The 24,916-nt window shown below is 41.4% G+C and overlaps 2 protein-coding genes across 4 annotated transcripts in view; both read left to right on the top strand.

The window, feature by feature from the left end:
- Positions 1-644: 644 nt before the first annotated feature.
- zgc:109986 (uncharacterized protein LOC553566 homolog) lies at positions 645-8,585 on the top strand. Its single transcript, XM_064926998.1, is given in 6 exon segments — positions 645-701; positions 7,359-7,376; positions 7,584-7,727; positions 7,877-8,015; positions 8,053-8,156; positions 8,475-8,585. Coding segments are annotated over 6 exon segments (573 nt in total).
- A 1,402-nt stretch (positions 8,586-9,987) lies between these two features.
- The window catches only part of LOC135507979 (bromodomain adjacent to zinc finger domain protein 1A-like), a 48,817-nt gene continuing 33,888 nt past the window's right edge, over positions 9,988-24,916 (top strand). For 2 of the 3 annotated variants that reach the window (XM_064927831.1, XM_064927833.1), the window contains exons 1-10: positions 9,988-10,116; positions 10,430-10,581; positions 12,087-12,365; positions 19,796-19,936; positions 20,150-20,248; positions 20,376-20,463; positions 20,631-20,765; positions 21,049-21,118; positions 22,887-23,032; positions 23,170-23,265. In XM_064927831.1, the coding sequence (XP_064783903.1) occupies positions 10,469-10,581; positions 12,087-12,365; positions 19,796-19,936; positions 20,150-20,248; positions 20,376-20,463; positions 20,631-20,765; positions 21,049-21,118; positions 22,887-23,032; positions 23,170-23,265 (1,167 nt within the window). In that variant the 5' untranslated portion in view covers positions 9,988-10,116; positions 10,430-10,468. The remainder of the gene's footprint in view (positions 10,117-10,429; positions 10,582-12,086; positions 12,366-19,795; positions 19,937-20,149; positions 20,249-20,375; positions 20,464-20,630; positions 20,766-21,048; positions 21,119-22,886; positions 23,033-23,169; positions 23,266-24,916) is intronic. The other variant, XM_064927832.1, reaches the window with a different exon arrangement.

The following is a 24,916-nucleotide window of genomic DNA, read 5'->3' on the forward strand; positions in this document are numbered from 1 at the left end:
TTCTTCAAAGTAGCCACCCTTTCCCTTGATAGCTTTGCACACTTTTGGCTTTCTCTCAACCAGCTGCATGAGGTAGTCACCTGGAATGCATTTCAATTAACAGGTGTGCCTTGTTAAAAGTTAATTTGTGGAATTTATTTCCTTCTTAATGTGTTAGAGCCTATCAGTTGTTTTGTGACAAGGTAGGGGTGGTATAGAGAAGATAGCTCTATTTGGTAAAAGACCAAGTCCATATTATGGCAAAAACAGCTCAAATAAGCGAAGAGAAACGACAGTCCATCATTACTTTTAGACATGAAGGTCAGTCAATCTGGAATATTTCAAAAACTTTGAAAGTTTCTTCAAGTGCAGTCACAAAAATCATCAAGCGCTATGATGAATCTGGCTCTCGTGAGGACCGCCACAGGAAAGGAAGGCCAAGAGTTCCCTCTGCTGCAGAGGATAAGTTCATTAGAGTTACCAGCCTCAGAAATTGCAGCCCAAATAAATGCTTCACAGAGTTCAAGTAACAGACACATCTCAACATCAACTGTTCAGAGGAGATTGTGTAAATCAGGCCTTCATGGTCGAATTGCTGCTAAGAAACCACTACTAAAGGACACCAATAAAAATAAGAGACTTGCTTGGGCCAAAAAACGCGAGCAATGGACCGGTCTAATGAGTTCAAATTTGAGATTTTTGGTTCCAACTGCCGTGTCTTTGTGAGGTGAATGTATGATCTCTACGTGTGGCTCCCACCTTGAAGCTGTCACGCCCTGGCCTTAGTATTTTGTGTTTTCTTTATTATTTTGGTCAGGCCAGGGTGTGACATGGGTGATTTATGTGTCTTGTCTAGGGGTTAATCAGATTTATGGGGTTGTGTTTAGTAGAGTTATCTAGGAAAGTCTATGGTTGCCTAGAGTGGTTCTCAATCAGAGGCAGGTGTTTATCGTTGTCTCTGATTGGGACCCATATTTAGGCAGCCATATTCTTTGGGTATTTCGTGGGTGATTGTTTCCTGTCTTTGTGTTTGTTGCACCAGATAGGGCTGTTTCGGTTTTTCACGTTTCTTGTTTTGTAAATTGTTCGTATTTTTCATCTTTCATTAAAGATGTTTAAAGATAACCACGCTGCATTTTGGTCCTCCTCTCTTTCACCAGAAGAAAACCGTAACAGAAGCATGGATGGTGTCGGGGTACTTTGCTGGTGACATTGTCATTTATTTAGAATTCAAGGCACACTTAATCAGCATGGCTACCACAGCATTCTGCAGCAAAATGCCATCCCATCAGGTTTGCTATTAAAGGCACTATCATTTGTTTTCAACAGGACAATGATCCAACACACTTTCAGGCTGTGTATTTGACCAAAAAGGAGAGTGATGAGGTGCTGTATCAGATGACCTGGCCTCCACAGTCACCTGACCTCAATGCAATTGAGATGGTTTGGGATGTGTTGGACCGCAAAGCGAAGGAAAAGCAGCCAAAAAGTGCTCAGCATATGTGGGAACTCCAAGACTGTTGGAAAAGCATTCCTGGTGAAGTTGGTCGGACAAATGCCTAGAGTGCAAAGCTGTCATCAATGCAAAGGGTGGCTACTTTGAAGAATCTCAAATATAAAATGTGCTTAAAACTTTTTTGGTTACTACATGAATCCATATGTGTTATTTCATAGTTTTGATGTCTTCACTATTATTCTTCGATGTAGAAATTAGTAAAAATAAAGTAAAACCCTTGACTGAGTAGGTCTGTCCAAACTTTTGATTGGTACTCTATGTATATATACAGTTGAAGTCGGAAGTTTACATACACTTAGGTTGGAGTCATTAAAACTTGTTTATCAACCACTCCACAAATTTCTTGTTTACAAACTATAGTTTTGGCAAGTCGGTTAGGATATCTACTTTGTGCATGACACAAATAATTGTTCCAACAATTGTTTACAGACAGATTATTTCACTTATAATTCACTATATCACAACTCAAGTGGGTCTGAAGTTTACATACACGAAGTTGATTGTGCCTTTAAACAGCTTGGATAATTCCAGAAAATGATGTCATGGCTTTTGTAGTTTCTGATAGGCTAACTAACGTCATTTGAGTCCGTTGGAGGTGTACCTGTGGATGTATTTCAAGGCCTACCTTCAAACTCAGTGCCTCTTTGCTTGACATCACAGGAAAATCAAAAGAAATCAGCCAAGACCTCTGAAAAAAAATTGTAGGACTACACAAGTCTGGTTTATCCTTGGGAGCAATTTCCAAACGACTGAAGGTACCACGTTCATCTGTACAGACAATAGTACGCAAGTATAAACACCATGGACCCACACAGCCGTCATACCGCTCAGGAAGGTGACGCGTTTTGTCTCTTAGAGATTTTTCGTACTTTTGTGTAAAAAGTGCAAATCAATCCCAGAACAACAGCAAAGGATGTTGTGAGGATGCTGGAGGAAACAGGTACAAAAATATCTATGTCCACAGTAAAATGAGTCCTATATCAATATAACCTGAAAGGCCGCTCAGCTAGGAAGAATCTACTGCTTCAAAAAAAAAGCCAGACTATGGTTTGCAACTGCACATGGGGACAAAGATCGTACTTTTTGGATAAATGTCCTCTGGTCTAATGAAACAAAATAGAACTGTTTGGCAATAATGACCATTGTTATGTTTGGAGGAAAAAGGGGGAGTCTTGCAAGCCGAAGAACACCATCATGTTGTGGGTGTGCTTTGCTGCAGGAAGGACTGGTGCACTTCACAAAATAGAGGGCATCATGAGGACGGAAAATTATGTGGCTATATTGAAGCAACATCTCAAGACATCGCAAATGGGTCTTCCAAATGGACAATTACCCAAAGCATACTTCCCCAGTTGTGGCAAAATGCCGTAAGGACAACAAAGTCAAGGTAATTGAGTGGCCGTCACAAAGCCCTGACCTCAATCCCATAGAAAATTTGTGGGAAGAACTGAAAAAGTATGTGAGAGCAAGGAGGCCTACAAACCTGACTGAGTTACACCAGCTCTGTCAGGAGGATTCACCCAACTTATTGTGGGAAGCTTGTGGAGGCTAACTGAAACATTTGACCCAAGTTAAACAATGTAAAGGCAAGCTACTAAATACTAATTGAGTGTATGAAAACATCTGACCAACTGGGAATGTGATGAAATAAATAAATGCTGAAATAAATAATTCTCTCTGCTAGTGTCACGTTCTGGCCTTAGTTCTTTTATTATGTCTTTGTTTTAGTTTGGTCAGGGTGTGAGTTGGGGTGGGTAGTCTATGTTCTTTTTTCTATGTAGCATTTATGCGTTTGGCCTGGTATGGTTCTCAATCAGAGGCAGGTGTCGTTCCTTGTCTCTGATTGAGAACAATACTTAGGCAGCCTGTTTTTCCCACTTGAGTTGTGGGTAATTGTTTACTGTGTCTTCACCATACAGAACTGTTTCGTTTTCGCTTCTGTCTTTCACTTTGTTATTTTGTATTTTCGTGTTCAGTGTCTTTTCATTAAACATGACGAACACTTACCACGCTGCACATTGGTCCGATCTGTCATACCCCTTGTTAGAGGAAGACGAATTTCGTTACAATTATTCTGACATTTCAAGTTCTAAGAATAAAGTGGTGATCCTAACTGACCTAAAACAGGGAATGTTTACTAGGATTAAATGTCAGGAATTGTGAAACTGAGTTTACATGTTTTTGGCTAAAGTGTATGTTAACTTCTGACTTCAACTGTATACTGAACAAAAATATAAACGCAACATGTAAAGTGTTGGTCACAGAAATGTTCTATACACACTGAAAGCTTATTTCTCTCAAATTTTGTGAACAAATTTGTTTGCATTCCTGTTAGTGAGCATCTCTTATTGCCAAGATAATCCATCCACCTGACAGTTGTGGCATATCAAGAAGCTGATTAAACAGTCTGATCATTACACAGTTGCACCTTGTGCCGGGGACACTGAAAGGCCACTCTAAAATGTGGGGTTTTGTCACACAACACAATGCCACAATGTCTCAAGTTTTGAGGGAGTGTGCAATTGGTATGCTGACTGCAGGAATGTTCCACCAGAGCTGTTGCCAGAGAATTTAATGTTAATTTCTCTACCATAAGCGACCAACTTCGTTTTATAGAATTTGGCAGTACGTCCAACTGGCCTCACAACCGCATACCACGTGTATGGCGTTGTGTGGGCGAGCGGTTTCCTGATGTCAATGTTGTGAACAGAGTGCCCCATGGTGGTGGTGGGGTTATGGTATGGACAGGCATAACCCACGGACAACGAACACAGTTCTTTAATTGATGGAAATTTGAATGCAAAGAAATACTGTGATGTGATCCTGAGGACCATTGTGAGGCCAATTATTTTTAAGGTATCTGTAACCAACAGATGCATATCTGTATTCCCAGTCATGTGAAATCCATAGATTAGGGCCTAATTAATTTACTGTAACTCAGTAAAATCTTTGAAATTGTTGCATGTTGCGTTTATATTTTTGTTCAGGATATTTTTCACTGTGACCTGCTACTGCTGACTATCAGGGAGTGAGTTGTGGAGAGGGCCGGAGGGGTGTATGTGTGTTGAGCACTGGTTGAGAGAGCGCTGCAGCAGGCAGCTGAGTCATGGAGACAGAGCAGCACCGGCTTACATCGTGACAACTTTGTTCCAGTTGTAGGTAGGAAGGCTATTCAGATTGGTCGTGGAGACACCTATTTCCAACCCATTTTCCAAATCCTAAATCAATTTGTGCCACTTGTGTAGCCTTCCTGGATATGGCAAATATATTTAATAAATAACTAACTTCAGTTTGTTGTTGTAGACTTGTGTTATTAGGCAATTATTAATATCCATGTTCAGTTAATTAAATTGGACGTTATCAATTGCGGTCATGGTCACAGCTCTATAGCAAATGTATCATTTAGGTGAATTTCAGTTTCATTGTGGACTTTTCCCTGAAATGAGTTGTTGGACTATCAGGGGCTTTAGGCTATAGCTCAGCAAACCATGACAAAGTTGAATTGCGATTATAAACCCAGATTTTTGTCAGTAGCCTAAGGCTATTGAAATAATTAGTCAATCTCTCAAATTGGCCATTTATAACGGTTTGTAGTCTGGCACATAATAACGGCACAGCTGCCAGAAAATAGCCTAACATTCGTTTTTTGAATTTCGTCAAAGTGTTTCTTGCAGATTTCGAGATCCTCTGTCCTCACTCAAATTACGTTAATATTCCTTCATAATTCACTCAATAACGTTATGGAAAAAGGTTTTAATGGATAAATGTGTGAACTCCTCTCTTGCGGTTGAAAAAAAAACATTTTGGCATACTTTTCAGGCCTTGTGGGCAGGATCTGAGAGGTCACTGGGCTATACATTTTAACTAGATCTGGCAACCCTGGGTGACACACATGGGCAACTAACAGCTTACTACACAACATACACTTAGTATTACTTTCTTAGCTACAGTATCCCTGGCATATTACAGCATTTATGCAGCTGCATAAAATAAATATTTTTGGACTCACAGTTGTTGTGCTCACTTGAACAAGTGACCAGCGGTCCTTCTTGTGGGTAAACTTTGTCATCAAACTCTGTCATCAAAGCCTGGCATTCTCTGGATGGAGTCATGCTGGATTGACAGCTTGGCCAATCTATTATACATTTTCTAGCCCAAGGTGTTGCGTGTGAATGTTTTGAAGCCTGGAAAATAGACCCTTTCAGACAGATATTTTAAATGCTTAAACCCAGACTCTGATTCCACTTATTCTGCTTCAGTCATTACCACGAACCCTCTCCATCTGATAGCAGGTAGGGGGAGCAAAATAGTGATCGCTTTGCCACTGATTCCTTCCATACCACTCATTGTTGAATTAGCGATTTCCGACTTGTAGTGTAATGTTTATGTCCAATGGCAGATGAGCCCCCGAGATGATTTATCTATCATTTCTCTTCATATGGCAAGGATTGAAAAGGATTTTGCTGTCGATCATCAACGTGACTCGTAGTGATGACTTCTTGTCTAGCTAGCTTTTGATTTTAAGATTTTGAACATATGATGTTGACATGATCAGTCCAATCAAAGCTATGGTAGACATAACGTGATTTGACATTATTTTATCTGTGGCCAGTAGAGCCCAACTGTCATAATAATACCCATAAAACCTAGCGGTCAAACAGGGAAATGGTTCTATTGGTTTTCCAACCATTTATTTTTGCCATTGAAAATTTTATAAACAGATTTTAGAAATAGAATTACAGCAGAAGTGCCTGTCCAAGAACGCTCTCAAGGTCATAGAGTCTGCTGTGTTTTGTGTAACTTACCCTGGTATGACGGATTCGGATTCCAAAATGCTTATTAACATCAAAATAGATATCATACAAAACTGCAAATCCCTGCAAGCTCCAGCACGTCATCTATTGCTGACACATTTGCTAACAGGTATTGTGTCAATTTAAAACTTGCACAAGACAGTTCACAGAATTGTCGATTTAAAGAAATGTTGCCAATTTATTAATTACTACATTTAGCTAACATTAGGTAGTTAATCCAGAGATTCTTACCTTTGCCTTGATTCAGCAGTCTCGTCCAGATCAACATGGCATTTGTAGTTCTTTATGATAGCCACATTACCAGCTAATTAGCATTTCATTTTATTTATTTATTTATTATTTTTTTGGGGGGGGATAAATACAGGTGAATATATTGATAAAGGTCACCGTGTCCGAAAGAGATTTACATGGATATCAAAATATCATGCCATGGGAAGCCTACACAAAACCCAGCATACTCTAGGACCTTGAGCCTTCTTTGATTGGCACTTCTGCTGTAAATATATGGCAGAACCCAAAGGGGCTTGAACTGCCTGGCTCTCCCTGTAGATTCTGTGGTGATGTAGTCTCCCCATGAGTGACAAAACACTGAGCAAATCACGGTGCAACTAGAGAACATTACCAACTCCTATGTTCTGTGCTTTCGCTGGCTGCCCTTCCAACACAGAAAGCATTGAGCTAGGCTGACTCACTCAGGAAAGAGACCATGTTTGTATGCAGATTTATTTACTCAAGGATATATAGATATTTTTTACATTGTTTACAAACTGATTTGTGACACGAATTAATGCCAGAATTTAAAAAACAGTCTGATTTCTATTTAATTTTTATTTTAAGCATAACAGGTGAGACTCAAAACACCTGCACTGAATGATGGGCCGCAACTGAAATCAACCATACCATGTTCATGTATGATAATATTGACTCAACTGTATAAATTTAGCTACTCTGTTTTTTTTGCAGATAAAGTGGATGATGGGTTGGTTGACAATCAAAAGGGTATACTTCAAAGTACTTCATAGTATCTCAGGATAAGTCTTCTTTTGGAGTCCTTGGCTATTCAGAAGGTGTGTAACAGTAATTGCTTTCATAATACAACAAACACTTTTACACCAGATTCACTAGCTGGGGTTCTTGTATTTGGTGTAAGGTGTGTATACCTTTTTATTTTCAGTGAGGAATCAAATAAAACAAACTACAGTGGGATGACTTCCTGCTTTAAGGCTTCAACAAAACACAGGCCTAATTCTTTTTATCATTAATTGATTACTCAGACCCAGCAGAACCCCCAACCCACACTGCATGAGGATGCTTTCCTGTATGTCGAGGAGACAGTAGATACACTCTGTGAGGCAAGATGAGCCATAACCACTGTCCTGAAATGTGGCTCTCACAGAACAGCTCCCATGGGCATGTTTGTTGCCTTGCATGGCCAACTATTGTACTTACTTGAGTTACACTGGCCTATCAATAATTAGTAGATGTGTAAGATGAGGGTCAGGTTATAAACCTCATATAGCAGCATTGTGTCAAAATGAATGTCTATTTTTTATGTTTCTATTCTGAGTTCATCTCTCACTCTTCCATACTGGAGCTCCAGTTCCTGTTCCAGCATGTCCTACCAGTGACTGGGAGACTAGTTGTGGAGAATTTTGCAGGAAAATCAGTTTCATGAATGCTTTGGCACAAAAGTATTTACTCTTCCAGTCATCTGTTTGTGCTTCAGGGGTACCAGCTCTGCAGCTCGGCTTGTTGGGGTAGAGATCAGTGCAGAGTTTATCAGGCTTCAAAATATGGCTGTGGAGAAGTATGGCTTCAGTGACCGAATACAGATAAAGTGATCATTAGTACCCCCTGTATATTTCCTCGCAACTGTTACTTTATTGTTGCTCCTTAATTATTTGTTATTTTTCAACAACAACGTTTTTTTTTAATTTTATTTAAATTTTTTACTTTAGTAAATACTTAACACTTTTTTTCTTAAAACAACATTGTTGGTGAAGGGCTTTTCAGTAAGCATTTCACTGTGAGGTCTACACCTGTTGTATTCTGTGCATTTGACAAATACAATTTGATTTGAGTTTGTCTCTTGAACTTATCTTTGTCTTATATTTTTGAAGAATATAAGTGCCACAGCTGTCTCTCTTTGTCTCGCATTTCCCCAGGTCATCCATGCAAATAACATGACTCAGGATTCCATGTTACAGAATTCAGATTTTCTTATCATGAACAATGTGTTTGATTACTTTCTACAGCCCAATGATCAAATGAAGTAGGTAAACATTGGACACCATTACCCGGGGTGTATTCATTTGGGCACACTTTTTGCAACTGATAACAGAAATTAGTGTTTCTTATTGGACAAGTCGAAGTAGTCCCTCATTCTTTCAGTTCATAATTTTTTTTTTTTTTTTTTTAATGTGACGACCCAGACCACCATGAAAGTACTCCACTTGTGCTCTATTGATTATAGTTTCAAGCCTCCAGGAAGCACTTTCGTTACTTCATTACTTAGTTGGGGCGACAGGTATCCTAATGGTTAGAGTGTTAGACTAGTAACTGAAAGGTTGCAAGATCAAATCCCTGAGCTGACAAGGTAAAAATCTGTCGTTCTGCCCCTGAACAAGGCAGTTAACCCACTGTTCGTTCCAAGGCTGGGATTGAAAATAAGAATTTGTTCTTTACTGACTTGCCTAGTTAAATAAAGGTTAATAAATAACCTTCAATCAGTATGCTGTCTGTTTTCCACACTTTGAGAATGTAATGTTTCTATGGTGTGTCACGTCAAGCATAATGCACACTTATAATGCTGTCCTGTGCTCGTCCTTCAGGGAGGGATCAACCTTAGCCAGTGAGTAGATAAAGTACCTCTGGATTACCACGTCTATCTGGGGAAGGACGGTGGCCCGGACGCATTCAAAGAGATACACCTTTATAGGATCTGTGACCCCGAGTGAAGACCAAACATCCCTTCAGACGCTCTGTCCCTTGGAAATGTGCTGCAATGCAGATACACTTTCGTATAGGACTGTGCCTTATCATATCATGTTCAAGGAATAACAATCTATCAAGATGACCAAGTGATCTGTGACAGGCTATCCAAACTATCACTGGGATAATGTCATGTACTTTACAATTCAGTGAATTCATGGGAGGGTAGCATAATTGTGCAGAAATTGGCTAGTAACTGGCACCAGTTGTAAGGAAATTCTCAATCACTGAAACCCATTATTTTTGCAGCAATTTTATAGTGCTTCATTTGGACTCTGTGGCCATTGAAATTACAACAACTTTGGAGGATTTGGCACCTTGGTTATTAAGCTCTGTACCTACATCAGACAGGCATCAAGCAGTCACTATGTTGTGCAAAACAAGCAATCGACACCACCTTGAATATAGGCCTTCAATAACCCTCAATATTCTGTTTATCTGCTATAATGTTGGAACTGATTATGATGACTTTTACTTAGATCTGTAAAAATGCTGTATGCTCTAGTTCAGTTGTTCAAAATATGGCTTCTTCACTCTTTTGATGTTCAAATGAACATAAACGTGATTGGTGGTGATGACGCGAGTGGCGGGACAAACAACCAATAAAATATTCTTCACTCAGGCCACCCCCCCCCACACACCCCCATCCCCCCATCCCCCCACCCCCACCCCAAACGCTTCCTTGTCTGTGAACAACTAGAGCTGATCAAACTTGTCGTCAACACCGTGTCGGTCCGCCGGAGAAGTGGGGCAGTCCGCGGACTTTTTGTATATTTCTCCCGCGTATTATCGTTTCAACGATACACAACCGAACCGGTAAACCTCTCTTGGATTCTTCCTCTTGTTTGCAGCATTGTTATCCGGTGGTTTGAACATCGGCGTTTTTATTGATAATATCAGAAATAGATTGTCAGTCATTGAGCACATTTTCATGTGGTTGGAATAGCTTCACTTTTGTGTGTGAGACTGACTGGGAAGCATGTGTCATTAACAAAGGCTGGAGTTCCTCTTAAATTGTCGTCACTTTTTACAATATTCGGGTCATTGCCCTTTGTTTATTGGCTATGTTTGCTGTTAACTTTTATGTAATAAGTATTTCTGGCCTTCTTTTTCCCTCTTTTTTTGAAAGTCAAGAGGACCGATCAAGAGAAGACGAAGATAAAGAAAGATGCCGCTTCTCCACAGAAAGCCTTTCGTCAGACAGAAGTCCCCAGCGGACCTAAAACCAGATGAAGAAGTATTCCTCTGTAAAGTCACGCATGAAATCTTCAGGACTTATGAGTACGTGAAGTAATTAAGTTATTCGTTTGGACAATTTCAGAATCATTATAGAAAAGCACTATCAAATATCGTCTCAACTCGAGTGAGAAAAGTTACACCGAAGTGACAGCAAACGTTAGGTAACATTACTTAGCTAAAGTCAACTGCAATGTTGGAAGCGCGACAAAGTACTTACTATTATAAACTAGTTGTAATATCTTCAATGTATTGTCTGACTGGCACCTACTTAACTCGCCATTTGATGAAATTGGTCAGAACTGCAATTTATATCCAGGTTATTTGTTAAGCGTAACGTTAGCAAAGCTAACTAAATCATTGCTAACTAGTTAGCCAAGCGGCTACTAGTGTTGAAGCGAGTAGCTAACGTTACCTCTACCAGCCGAGCTAACCAAGTATTTAGTTGGGCCTGCTAGCCGGCTGGAAGCTAGCGCTTCAAACTATTAAACTTGAGTCGACTTTAATTTGAGTTCAGGTTGTTATTGTCACAATGTATTGTAATATCTGTCGAATAACATGTTGATGTAGTTAACCAATCTTGTTGAAAGTTATGGGACGGTTCTCTGCTCACATAAGTCGAAGGATAAGGGCAAATCTGCTACTTGCAACTTTTCTGTCTCAGTTAGCGTGAGAAACGTGGTCGGGGCTATTGTTGTGTGATTGTTTATCGAAGCTAGCTAACTAGGAATCAAAATGCTAACTGTGTTATATAGTTGATAGTGAATATTTTGGGGGGCAAATTGTTACCCATTGACGACGACACATTTTTGACTTACCAACGAATAACACACTCAGACAAAAAAAGTAAACAATGGCACCCAGATCCATATATTGACCATGATGGTTTTTATTGCAAATTTAGTACAGTGATGGACATCGTAGTTTTGTTTATTATTTAAAAACTATTTAGAAGATGGAGTATTTTATATTTGTTTTTGTTTAAAGTATTTTTGAGGTATGGTGTCTTTGGAATTGTTTTTACTCATGTGACAGATTTATCAACATGACTAAAGAAACTTCAGGTTTTTCAAGATCCTATCTTTGTGCAGAGACCTTGGAAAAGCCTCAAGTTTACAGTATACAGAGATAAGTAAGGCATAAATTGTATGCAACACTGTTTTCAACAGTGATTTGGGGAGCATGGGTTTTCCTGGCCTCCAGTGATTGTGTGGGCAACAATATTTTGCCTCTGTCCAGAAAACTTGCAAAATTGGTGTACACTTTCATTTCATGCTGTCACACATTAGGGTCCTGGTTGAAAGTAGTACAACAGTGGAGGCTGGTGGGAGGAGCTATAAGAGGACAGGCTCATTGTAATGGCTGGAATGGAATCAATGGAACGGTATCAAAAACATTGCACTGAAGCAAACCACATGTTTGACTCCGTTCCATTAATACCATTCCGGCCATTACGGTGAGCCTGTCCTCCTATAGTTCCTCCCACCAGCCTCAACAGTAGTACACATTAGGGAATATGCAATGACCTGAACCACCCTGTCTCCCCACAGTGAGTTCTTTGAGAGGACCATCTTGTGCAACAGCTTGGTGTGGAGCTGTGCGGTGACAGGCAAGCCTGGCCTGACCTACCTGGAAGCCTTGGAGAGTGAGAAGAGGGGCCGTCGTAGCCTGCAGAGCTTCCCCTCAGCCCTGGTGGTCCCCTTGCTGCACCTCACAGCACTCACGTACCGTACCCGGCTCCACGAGATCTGTGATGATGTGTATTCTTATGCCAGGGAGAGGTTTTTTCCTGGGGAGATCGTGGATGTTGTGAACCGCTCCGGTACCAGGTAAAGTGTTAATTTATCCATATGACCTCACCTAGCATCATCAGCTTTACTTTACTGTACTCTGTGTGTTCTTAGTCACACCAGTGTCAGGTAGTGATTTTATCCATATGATGATCTTACCTACCCTCATCACAAGTGTTGTTGGTTTTATCCATATGACCTCACCAAGCATCTTCAGTTTTACTATATTTTACACACATGACCTCATCCAGTGTCATCAGTTTCACTTTTCTCCATTTTTGGTTTTAAATCATCTTCTTGAAAGAGTTTGATGCCTTTTACTGTCTCTCCTTACGAGCCACTGATTTCCCTATTTAGCCGAAGGAGTATTCACTAAATGTTTTATGTTCACTAGCATTACCTCTGTGACAGTAGATTCTAGCTCTTTGACAGTGGAATCATGTGCTCTGTAGTAAACAGATACATTGTTTTGTCAACATGGTTGAGTTGGCCATGAGCTGTTTGGAGATGGGCACCAGAGGAGAACTGATGACTGGGTGTGGTCCAATGACTTGTGTCCCTCAGTCATATATGCCAGAGTTGTCTGAACAAAACCCACAGGTCATGCTTATTTAGCAAGGCTCCCAAAACTCTGACCATTAACCCTCATACCACCAGTCTGTAATCGTTTGGCTGATAGATTATAGAATCTACTGAGCATATGGATTAAATCACTATAAAGGGCCATCTTCTGTATTCTGAGAGGAGATCAGTCAGCCATCATGAGCTGACCTTGCTATTTGGAGATGGCTCCACCCACTCACTACTGTGGTGTTAAGGCGAGTGCTGTGGTTGGCTAAGCCAGCACAAGGAGTTGTCCCAGACATCACCTCATCACGGCTTGCCTGTAGGCAGTGCAGAGAGCCAGCCAGACAAGAAGAAACATGGACCCACAGCAGGGGAGGAGGGAGGGAGAAGGCGTAGGGGAAGCAGGCGCATGCAGGGACAATTGCCATGTGGCTTCTGGCTGGGCTGGGCTCTGAGGGATTAACTCAGCCAACATGCTCTTGTCAGTTGTTTCTGACTTGAGTGCTTAGTCTGATGTGCTTAAGTTAAATGCCTGTAAGCAGGTTCAGTGTTTCTGGCCTCGTTTGTCAGTTAGGCCAGTGGATTAGGTATTAGTGAGGGCATGTCTCAAGTTACAAATACTCTTGTTAAAGTCTGGCCATCTACCAATGACTATTCTTTCAATTCTAATACCATGATTATTGTTACAAGTACAGTTACGAATAGTTACTATACTTATTTAATTGAAGATTGGATATTTATTTTTTTGAGCCCCACTAATAAATCGGTTGACAGATTTATTATCGGCCGATAATAAATCTAACAGAAATATTTGTATCAGGCTTTATTCCACCGGTAAAGCACCAATATTATGTACATAGAATTAACAAATACGTGTGCTAATTTGTAATTTTTTAAATGTTCAATGGTTGTCTGAAGACGGCGCTCAACGAGCTCCTCATTGAACATCATTCATTCTGTAAGTCACAGCGTGAGAGTCAGAGTGGGCATAGTGATTTGACTGTGAGCAGCTTGCCAGCGACATATCTGAATAAGTAAGTCATCAAAAGTACGCTCAAGCAAGCAGCCCTGTCCTCAACACATGCTCAATTGTTTAACGTTAGCAGGCTAGCTAACCGTAGTTAGGCTCTATTTAGCCAGCAAGGTAGTTAGCGTAGCTAGCTAGCAAGCAATCTGCTACTTATGTGTGACCCTGGACTGGCGTCAAAGTCAACATTGACTCATCCTTCATACAAACAATAGGCCCAGACAGTAACCGTATTATGTTAGTGGGCTTATTTAGTTGACGCAGATATTACCGTTCGGGCCATGTGCTTTATTCTTGATGAGAAGATTAGCTAAATTGGAAAGTGTGACTGAAACCAGTGCGGCAAGCATTTCTTTAGTGTTTTGTCATCAGCGCATGCCATTTGCAGTTGAAATGTATAGCCGATATGTTTTGTATTGAGTAAGTGTAATTTACATTATGGTCTAAGTAAGAACATTTTCGTAATTAACAGCTAGCGTGTGCTTGTCATATCAGACAGTGCATTGTGATCACAAGTCAGAGATAGAGAGAAGAGATGGAGATCCCATTGGGAAATGAATAGAGGACCGTGTAATGCCGCAGACGGTTGACCAATCGCGTTCACATTATCATGTTGCGTCATGCGGTTGCTACGGTAATCATCATGCAATCTCTTCTTGAAGTCATGGGTGAGTCAAAACCTGCCCATTTTCCTCTGTTGCGATTCCAGAGCTATACAATATGACATAACAAGCTAATTATCTGACATTTCTGAAAATATTTGTAAAGTTGTACTTGTTAATGAAATTCATGGTAATGTTGTGTTTTTGAGCTAGTGCCCCATCGACACCCATACACTCTGTGAAGAAGAGCTCTCCTTGTCAGAGTTGCTCAGAATGCACTGCATAGTCCATTGACGATGCATTAGAAACGTACACAATGTGTGTTAATACGATTCCAATGACGTTTCCCCATCTCCTCAAAAGTATCTCTGAACAACCTCTCCTTGCGAGATTACTTTAGTGTTTCTATGGTAGCCTAGTGGTTAGAGCGTTGGTCCAGTAACCGAAAGGTTGCGAGATCGAATCACCGAGCTGACAAGGTACAAATCTGTCGTTCTGTCCCTGAACAAGGCAGTTAACCCACTGTTCCAAGGCCATCATTGGAAATAAGAATTTGTTCTTAATATCTTCTTATGGCTTGGGGGCAGTATTTCGACGTCTGGATGAGAAGCGTGCCCAAGGTAAACTGCCTGTTACTGAGGCCCAGAAGCAAGGATATGCATCGAATTGGTAGATTTGGATAGAAAACACTCAAACTTTTCCAAAACTGTTAATATAATGTCTGTGAGTATAACATAACTGATATTGCAGGCGAAAACCTGAGGAAAATCCATCCGGGAAGTGGGATTGTTTTGATGTGGGTCATTTTCAATTGAATGCCTCGATTATCTAATGGGTTAGGACCCAGATTGCAGTTCCTATGGCATCCACTAGATGTCAACAGTCTTTAGACATTGTTTCAGGCTTGTTTTCTGAAGAATTAGAACTTTCTGTCAGTGGACTGTAGAATAATGCAGTGCTGGTTTGCGTGTGTGACCGAGTGCGTGCCCTTCGTTGTTTTCCCTTTCTATTGAATACGCTTTTGTCCGGTTTAAATATGCTAAATTATTTAGACAATGACAACCTGAAGATTAATTATCAACATCGTTTTACATGTTTCGACAAACTTTACCGGTACTATTAGGATGTATTCGTCTGCATGTTTTGACTGCCTTTGAGCCAGTGGATTACTGAACAAAATAAGCCAACAAGAGTTTTTGGGATATAAAGAGGGACTGTATCGGACAAAACAAACATTTATTGTGTAGCTTTTTTTCTGCATTTTGTTACGTTACAGCCTTACTCTAAAATGGATTAGATTAAAAATTTTCATCGTCAATCTACACACAATACCCCATAATGACAAAGTGAAGCATTTTTTTTTTGTTGCAAAAAAACGAAGTATTCAGACCCTTCGCTATCAGACTGTCAGACTTCAGGTGCATCCGGTTTCCATTGATCATCCTTGAGACGTTTCTAGTTCTCCTGTGAATTCAATTGATTGGACATGATTTGGAAAGGCACGCACCTGTCTATATAAGGTCCCACAGTTGACCGTGCATGTCAGAGCAAAAACCAAGCCGTGAGGGCATAGGAATTGTCCGTAGATCTCCCAGACAGGATTGTCAAGGCACATCTGGGGATAGGTACCAAAAATGTTTTGCAGCATTGAAGGTCCCAAAGATCAGTTTGTGGTTCCAAAGAAGTTCTTCCTAGAGCTGGCCATCCAGCCAAACTGAGCAGTCATGGGAGAAGGGCCTTGGTCAGGGAAACCCGATGGTCACTCTGTTAGAGCTCTAGAGTTCCTCTGTGGAGATGGTTGTCTTTCTGGAAGGGTCTCTCATCTCTGCAGCATGCCACCAATCAGGCCTTGATTGTAGACTTGTTAGGCGGGAAGCCACTCCTCAGCACGCTTGAAGTTTGCTTAAAGGCACATAAAAGACTCTCAGACCGAAAGAAACAAGATTCTCTGTTCCGTTGAAACCAACATTGAACTCTTGGGCCTGAATGCCAAGCGTGTCACCTGGAAGAAACCTGGCACCACCCCAATGTTGACGCATGGTGGTGGCAGCATCATGCTGGGGGGATGTTTTTCAGAGACTGGGAGACTAGTCAGGATTAAGGGAAAGATAAACAGGGCAAAGTTCAGAGTGCTCCAGTCTGAGGTTTTCATCAAGGATCAAAGACTGAATAAAATGGTGCCGGAGAAGATTGCAGATGTTTTACTTGCCCCCAGCCGATTTTTTTTTATTTTTATTTTAATTTTTTATATTGGATTATTTGCATTAAACTTATTTTTTAAACTTATTTTGCCACTACCGTCTCTTATGACCGAAACTTCTAGACATTAGGACTGCAATTACTCACCACGGACTAGCAGAATCCTCATTTTTGTTCCTTTCACAACTCTGACGCGAAGGATACCCTGCTTCCTTGGGAACAAGCCCCGGTCCCTGTGATCTGCGGAGAAAGAGGGGCCGACGGTCTGGCTGCCTTCTGAGAATTCACTGGTGATCAAATAACCTCCAACTTCACTCCATTCTGCTAGCAAATGTGCAATCTTTGGACAATAAAATAAACGAGTTATGCGGAAGATTGAACTACCAACGGGACACTAAAACTTTAACGTCTTATGCTTCACGGAGTTCTGACTGGACGACGACAATATCAACATACAGCTGGCTGGTTATACGATGTACCGGCAGGATAAAACCGCAGTGTCTGGTAACACAAGGGGTGGTGTTCTATGTATTTTTGTAAATAGCAGCTTATGCACGATATCTAAGGAAGTCTCAAGCTATTGCTCGCCTGAGGTAGAGTATCTCATGATAAACTCGTTCTGCCCCTGAGCAGGCAGTTAACCCACTGTTCCTAGGCCGTCATTGAAAATAAGAATTTGTTCTTAACTGACTTGCCTGGTTAAATAAAGGTGTAAAAAAAAAAAAAACTATAGACCACACTACCTGCTAAGAGTTTATCTGTTTTCTTCGTAGCTGTTTACATACCACCACAGTCAGAGGCTGGAACTAAGACAGCGTTGAATGAGCTGTATTCCGCCATAAGCGAACAAGAAAACGCTCACCCACAGGCAGCGCTCCTAGTAGACGGGGACTTAAATGCAGGAAAACTTAAATCATAAGTTTGACCTAATTTCTAGCAGCATGTTATGCGTGTAACCAGAGGGGAAAAAACTCCAGACCACATATACTCCACACACAGAGACAAAGCTCTTAAATTTGTCAAGTCTGACCATAATTCTATCTTCCTGCTTTCAAGCAAAAATTAAAGCAGGAAACAAGTGACTAGATCAATAAAAAAGTGGTCAGGTGAAGCAGATGCTAAGCTACAGGACTGTTTTGCTAGCACAGACTGGAATATGTTCCGAGATTCCTCCAATGGCTTTGAGGAGTAGACCAAATCAGTCATTGGCCTTATCAGTAAGTGGGTTGACGAAGTCGTCCCCACAGTGACCGTATGTACATACCCCAAACAGAAGCCATTAATTACTACTTCTATGCTCGCTTTGAGGCGACTGTGTGATCACGATCTCCGCAGCCGATGTAAGACATCAGCATTCACAATGCCGCAGGGCCAGACGGATTACCAGGACGGTCAGGGAATGCTCGCAGTACACAACTGGACGTGTCTTCACTGACATTTTCATCCTCTCCCTGTCCGAGTTTGTAATACCAACATGTTTTAAGCATACCACCATAGTCCCTGTGCCCAAGAACACTAAGGTAACCTGCCTAAATGACTACCGACACGTAGCACTCACGTCTGTAGCCATGAAGTGCTTTGAAAGGCTGGTCATGGCTCACATCAACACCATCATCCCAAAAACCCTAGACCTACTCCAATTGTTTACCTCCCCAGCAGATCCACAGATGATACAATCTCCATTGCACTCCACACTGCCCTTTCCCATCTGGACAAAAGGAACACCTATGTAAGAATGCTGTTCATTGACTACAGCTCAGCGCTCGACACCATAGTGCACTCAAAGCTCATCACTAAGCTAAGGACCCTGAGACCTAACACCTCCCAATGAGAACTGGATCCTGGACTTTCTGAAGGGCTGCCCCCAGGTGTTAAGGGTAGGTAACAACGCATCCGCCACACTGATCCTCAACGCAGGGGCGCCTCGGGTGCGTGATCAGTCCCCTACTGTACTCCCTGTTCACGTTGTGGTGTCCACATCACCAACAAACTAACATGGTCCAAGCACACCAAGACAGTTGTGAAGAGGTCTCAAACACCTTTCCCCCAGGAGACTGAAAAGATTTGGCATGGGTCCTCAGATCCTCAAGGTTCTACAGCTGCACCATCGAGAGCATCCTAACTGGTTGCGTCACTGCCTGGTATGGCAACTGCTCGGCCTCCGATCGCAAGACTCTACAGAGGGTCGTGCGAACGGTCCAGTACATCACTGTGGCCAAGCTTCCTGCCATCCAGGTCCTCTATACCAGGCGATTTCAGAGGAAGGCTCTAAAAGTTGTCGAAGACTCTAGCCGCCCCCTGCCATAGTGTTCACTCTGCTACCGCGCGGCAAGCGCTACAGTAACGCTAAGTCAAGGTCCAAGAGGCTTCTAAACAGCTAGTACCCCAAAGCCATAAGATTCCTGAACATCTAGTCAAATTGCTACCTAGACTATTTGCGGTGCCCCCTCACCCCCTCTTTCCACCACTGCTTCGCTCTGTTTTATTCTATGCATAGTCACTGTAATAACTCTACCTACATGTACATACTACCTCAAATAACCGGTGCCCCCTCACATTGACTGTATCGGTACCCCCACTGTATATAGTCTCGCTATTGTTATTTTACTGCTGCTCCTTAATTACTTGTTACTTTTACCTCTTATTCTTATCTGTATTTTTTAAAACTGCATTGTTGGTTAGGTGCTTGTAAGTAAGCATTTCACTGTTGTATTTGGTGCATGTGACTAATACAATTTGATTTGAGGCTGTAATCACTGTCAAAGGTGCTTCAACGAAGTACTGAGTGAAGGGTCTGAATACTTATGTAAATGTATTTCAGTGTTATATTTTGAATAAATGTTAAATTCCAAACTGGTTTTGCTTTGTCATTGTGGGGTGTTGTGTGTAGATTGGGGGGGAACTATCTATTTTAGAATTAGACTGTGGATAAGTCTGGGTCTGAATATGTGCTGTATATCGGTAATCAGTGACTTTTGCCTCACCAAAAGCTGTTATCAAACCCCAAAATCCGCATATTGGTTCGGCTCTAGTGTTTTTCATTCCATTAAATGTTTTTGGGATCTTTCCTACAGGCAACCGTGTGAAATCCTGGATGTACAGTCTCCCCATCATTCCAACAAGCCGGTTAATGGGCACTCCAAACTTCAGATGGATGGGGACTCCATAGTCATCAGTGACAGTGACGAGGATATCCCCAAAATAAAGGCCAATGGGTCAGTCCGTAAGATTCGCAATTCAAAGCTGCCTCTGAAATGTCACCTATTCCCCATATAGTGCACTACTTCTGACCAGAGACCCCCGACCCTGGTCAAAAGTAGTGCACTATGTAGGAATTAGGGCGCCGTTGTGAATGCACACAGTCTTTATCCATGTCCATTTTGGCTTTGATAAAAACCCTTTTGGCTCTTCTCCCCTTATGTCTAAAGGAAGAAGAAGAAATCTGTCAACCCTTCTGTGTTCAAGTACAAAGTGCAGCCCATCAAGGAAGGCAGTGAGGCCATATTCACAAAGGCTGGTCAGATGAGGTGAGTCGTGAGACAATACATTTGCCTTCCTGCTAAGCAGCGTATATTGTTATTCGACAGCCAACCCCCCTCGTTCTTTTTAAATATAACTCAGCGTTATACCTTCTCTCTTTCGCACTAATTTTAGCCGTAAGAAGAACACGTTTTCACGGGACAGATTAAAGTTGCTGCTCAAACAGCATTGTGAACCACAGAATGGAGTCATCATGCTCAAGGTATGATTTAACTCTAGAGTTTTAATGAAATGCCAGTTGGTGTTCCTTTTTAAGCAAAAACCATTTAAAATGTGGAAAACAGGATTGTCTTGTCACGTTCATTTGAATCCAGTAACTGTCATTTTTCTCTTGTGTTGCTTACTGTTTCTTGTTTGTTTCACCCTTAGGCATCAACTGTTTCTAAGTACAAGTTGTCAGAACAGCACTTCTCCCAGTTCTTCCCTGACGAGCCCCCTGTGTTTGTCTTTAGTCCCCCTCCTAAAGGGCGGGGCAAACCCAAGAATGTGTCTTCTCCTGGAGAGGTGAGGATTGGCAATGTCTTCATCCCAAATGGCCCTATGGGCAGGTCTTGGTCAAAGGTTCTGCACTGTATAGGGAATAGGGTGCCGTTTGGGACACGCACTACATGTAGAACTGTTGTCAAGCATTACTCAGTGAAGATATAACCATTTTATTACATTGTAATGATAACTGTTAAAATGTTTGGACTTCCATAATGGTTTTCTCCAGTAGACTTGTTTGTAAAGACCTCTATGAATTGTAAAGCTTCTCAAGACTCAATAGCATTTTCATAATTTCCTTTAGGTGGGATACAATTTACTGAAAGCAGCAGAGAAGCTTCGTCTGATGCAGCAGAAAGAGGAGATGGCTACGGGTGAGTCCAGTATATTATAATAGTTAGCATGTAAGTGCAAAAACTGGTGCACTGTTGTCATGTAAGTTCTAATGAGACTGTCCCAAGATATGTATGAATGATCCCACAATTTTAACTACCATGTCTACAGTGCATTCGGAAAGTATTCAGACCCCTTGCCCTTTTCCATATTTTGTTACAGCCTTATTCTAAAATGTATTAAATATTTTTTCCCACCTCATCAATCTACACACAATAACCCATAATGACAAAGCAAAGACAGGTTTTTAGACATTTTTCTTAAATTAAATAAATTTTCTTTTTAAAAAGACCTTATTTACATAAGTATTCAGACCCTTTGCTATGATATTCGATCTTGAGCTCAGGTGCATGCTGTTTCTATTGATCATCATTGAGATGTTTCTACAACTTGATTGTAGTCCACCTGTGGTAAATTCAGTTGATTCGACGTGATATGGAAAGGCACAGCTGTGTTTTTAAGATCCAACAGTTGACAGTGCATGGCAAAGCACAACCAAGCCACGAGGTCGAAAGAATTGTCCATAGAGCTCCGAGGCAGGATTATGTCGCGGCACAGATCTGGGGAAGGGTACCAAAACATTTCCGCAGCATTGAAGGTCCCCAAGAACACAGTGGCCTCCATTTTTCGTAAATGGTATCAGTTTGGAACCACCAAGACTCTTTCTAGAGCTGGCTGCTCAGCCAAACTCAGCAATCGGGGAGAAGGTCCTTGGTCAGGGAGGTGAACCCCAAGAACCCGATGGTCACTCTGAAAGAGCTCCAGTGTTCCTCTGTGGAAATGGGAGAACCTTCCAGAAGGACAACCATCTCTGCAGCACTCTACCAATTAGGCCTTTATGCTAATGGCCAGCCGGAAGCCACTCCTCATTAAAAGGCACATGACCGCCTGCTTGGATTTTACTGAAAGGTACCTGAAGGACTCTCAGACAATGAGAAACAATATTCTCTGGTCTGATGAAACCAAGATTGAAGTATTTTGCCTGAATGCCAAGCTTCACATCTGGAGGTAACCTGGCACCATCCCTACGGTTAAGCATTGTGGTGGTAGCCTCATGCTGTGGGGATGTTTTTCAGCGGCAGGGACTAGGAAACTAGTCAGCATCGAGGGAAAGATAAATGGAGCAAATTTCAGAGGTCCTTGAAGAAAACCTGCTCGAGAGCACTCAGGACCTCAGACTGGGGTGAAAGTTAACCTTCCAACAGGACAACGACCCTAAGCACACAGCCAAAACAATACAGGAGTGGCTTCAGGACAAGTCTCAATGTCCTTGAGTAGCCCAGCAGGAGCCCAGACTTGAACATCTCTGTAGAGATCTGAAAATAGCTGTGCAGCGACACTCCCCATCCAACCTGACAGAGCTTGACAGGATCTGCAGAGAAGAATGGGAGAAACTTTCCTAAGCTTGTAGCGTCATACCAAAGAAGACTTGAGGCTGTAGTCGCTGTCAAAGGTGCTTCAACAAAGTACTGAGCAAAGGGTCTGAATACTTATGTAAATGTGATATTTCCCTTTATTTTTTAGGCATTTACAAAAACACCAGAACCTGTTTTTGCTCTGTCATATTGGTGTGTTGTGTGTAGCTTGATTAGGGGGGGAAACAGATTTCATCTGTTTTAGAATAAGGCTAATGTAACAATGTCAAGGGTTCTGAATAGTTTCCGAATGCGCTGTGTATCTATATATACAGAAGAGTCCAGAACCAAAAATTCAATATGTTTTAGTTACAACAATATCTATTTTGCTCAGCACATGAAAAGGCCAAGCTGAAGAGGGAGAAAGAAGATAATCTGGAAGCCAAAAAGAAAGAGAAGGAGGACAAAGAAAAGAAAAGGGAAGAGATGAAGAAGATGTTTGAAGAGGAGAAGCAGAGGAGGAAAGTGGAGAAGGAAAAAGTTAGTTGATATGAGGAACTTTTCTTTGGATCAATTTCATTGTTTAATTTACATTTGATTTGTACACCATACAACTTCTCATGTCTCATTTTACTTAATATAGGTTATACTGTATATATCATTATACTGTATTGCAGGAGAGGGAGAAGCTGAAGGAGGAAAAGAAGCAATATGCAGAGCGACTGAAGATATGGAGCAAACCCAGAGAAGACTTGGAGTGTGAAGACCTGAAGGTGAGCAGTCCCAGAACATCCTTAGCTTGTCTGGGACCAATGTTCCCTCAATTTTTCAGCACTCAGCAAATTTCAGCTCTGCTGAGCGCAAATTCAGATTTTGGTGCAACTGTCAGTGCGCCGTTGCTGTGAACACTGAGGCTGTACCCGTTTTAAGTTCGTTTCAGACGGTGGTCCAGTAGGCTACTGTGGCCAATTTCATTGTAATGTAGGCCTACCAGTGGCCTACCATCAAAAACAATATAGAAAATGCATTCCTTAACATTTTAACATAGAAATAGCTGTTCTATCATTCAGCCTACAGTAGCAGTCAATGTGTGATGTTCAATGTAGGCCTACATTCCATGAGAATTTTGAACAAAACATGCATAGCTTGACCTGTTTATCCACTTGTCCTTCAGACAAGCCAGTGACAATGTTTTATGTAAGAAACTACTTTACAAAATACAATGCATTATTACAGAGAATCAGACTAATTATGCTACCCTTTCCATATTTGTCTCTTGGCTTATTCAAGCCTGTCTCAAAATACAATACTGCCCCTTTAAGACAAACTCTTAACCTGACTCGCTTTTCCAAGACTGCTATAAATGTACATGTTTTGTGCTCTTGTTGGAAGCAATCACTCCCCCCATTGCTGACTACAAAAACATATATAACTGGGCTAAGAAGCCACTAACTAGCAAAGGATATGAACAAATGTGCGCGCGTAGGACTACTCGCTTTGATCTCAAACCAAGCGCATCTACTGACCACTCATGCTTTAAACACAGTCCAGTTGAAATAGCTTGTTAGAAGCTTATGGGTTCGTAGCTTCATCCCCGTAGCGTGCACACCCACAAACACCAATTGATTAATGGACTGCTGAATGCGCACTACTGCTAAAAAGTTTGGGGTCACTTAGAAATGTTCTTGTTTTTTTTTAAAGAAAAGCACACTTTTTTTTTCATTTACAATAACATCATTGATCTGAAATACAGTGTAGACATTGTTTATGTTGTAATTGACTATTGTAGCTGGGAACAGCTGATTTCTAATGTAATATCTACATTGGTGTACAGAGGCCCATTATCAGCAACCATCACTCCTGTGTTCCAGTGGCACTTTGTTAACTAATAAGTTTATAATTTTAAAAGGCTGATCATTAGAAAACCCTTTTGCAATTGTTAGCACAGCTGAAAATTATTGTTCTGATTAAAGAAGCCATAAAACTGGCCTTTAGACTAGTTGAGTATCTGGAGCTTCAGCATTTGTGGGTTCGATTTCAAGCTCAAAATGGCCAGAAACAAAGACCTTTCTTCTGAAATTCGTCAGTCTATTCTTGTTCTGAGAAATGGATTTTCCATGCAAGAAATTGCTGAAGATCTCGTACAACGCTGTGTACTACTCCCTTCACAGAACAGCTCAAACTGTCTCTAACCAGAATGGGAGGCCCCGGTGCACAACTGAGCAAGAGGACCAGTGGTCTACCATCAACATTAGTGTCTAGTTTGAGAAACAGGCACCTCACTAGTCCTCAACTGGCAGCTTCATTAAATAGCATCCGCAAAACACCAGTCTCAACATCAACGGTGAAGAGGCCACTCTGGGATGCTGGCCTTCTAGGCAGAGTTCCTCTGTCCAGTGTCTGTGTCCCTTTGCCCATCTTAAT

Source organism: Oncorhynchus masou, chromosome 21 (assembly GCF_036934945.1).
Source record: "Oncorhynchus masou masou isolate Uvic2021 chromosome 21, UVic_Omas_1.1, whole genome shotgun sequence".
NCBI classification, from domain to species: Eukaryota; Metazoa; Chordata; class Actinopteri; order Salmoniformes; family Salmonidae; genus Oncorhynchus; species Oncorhynchus masou.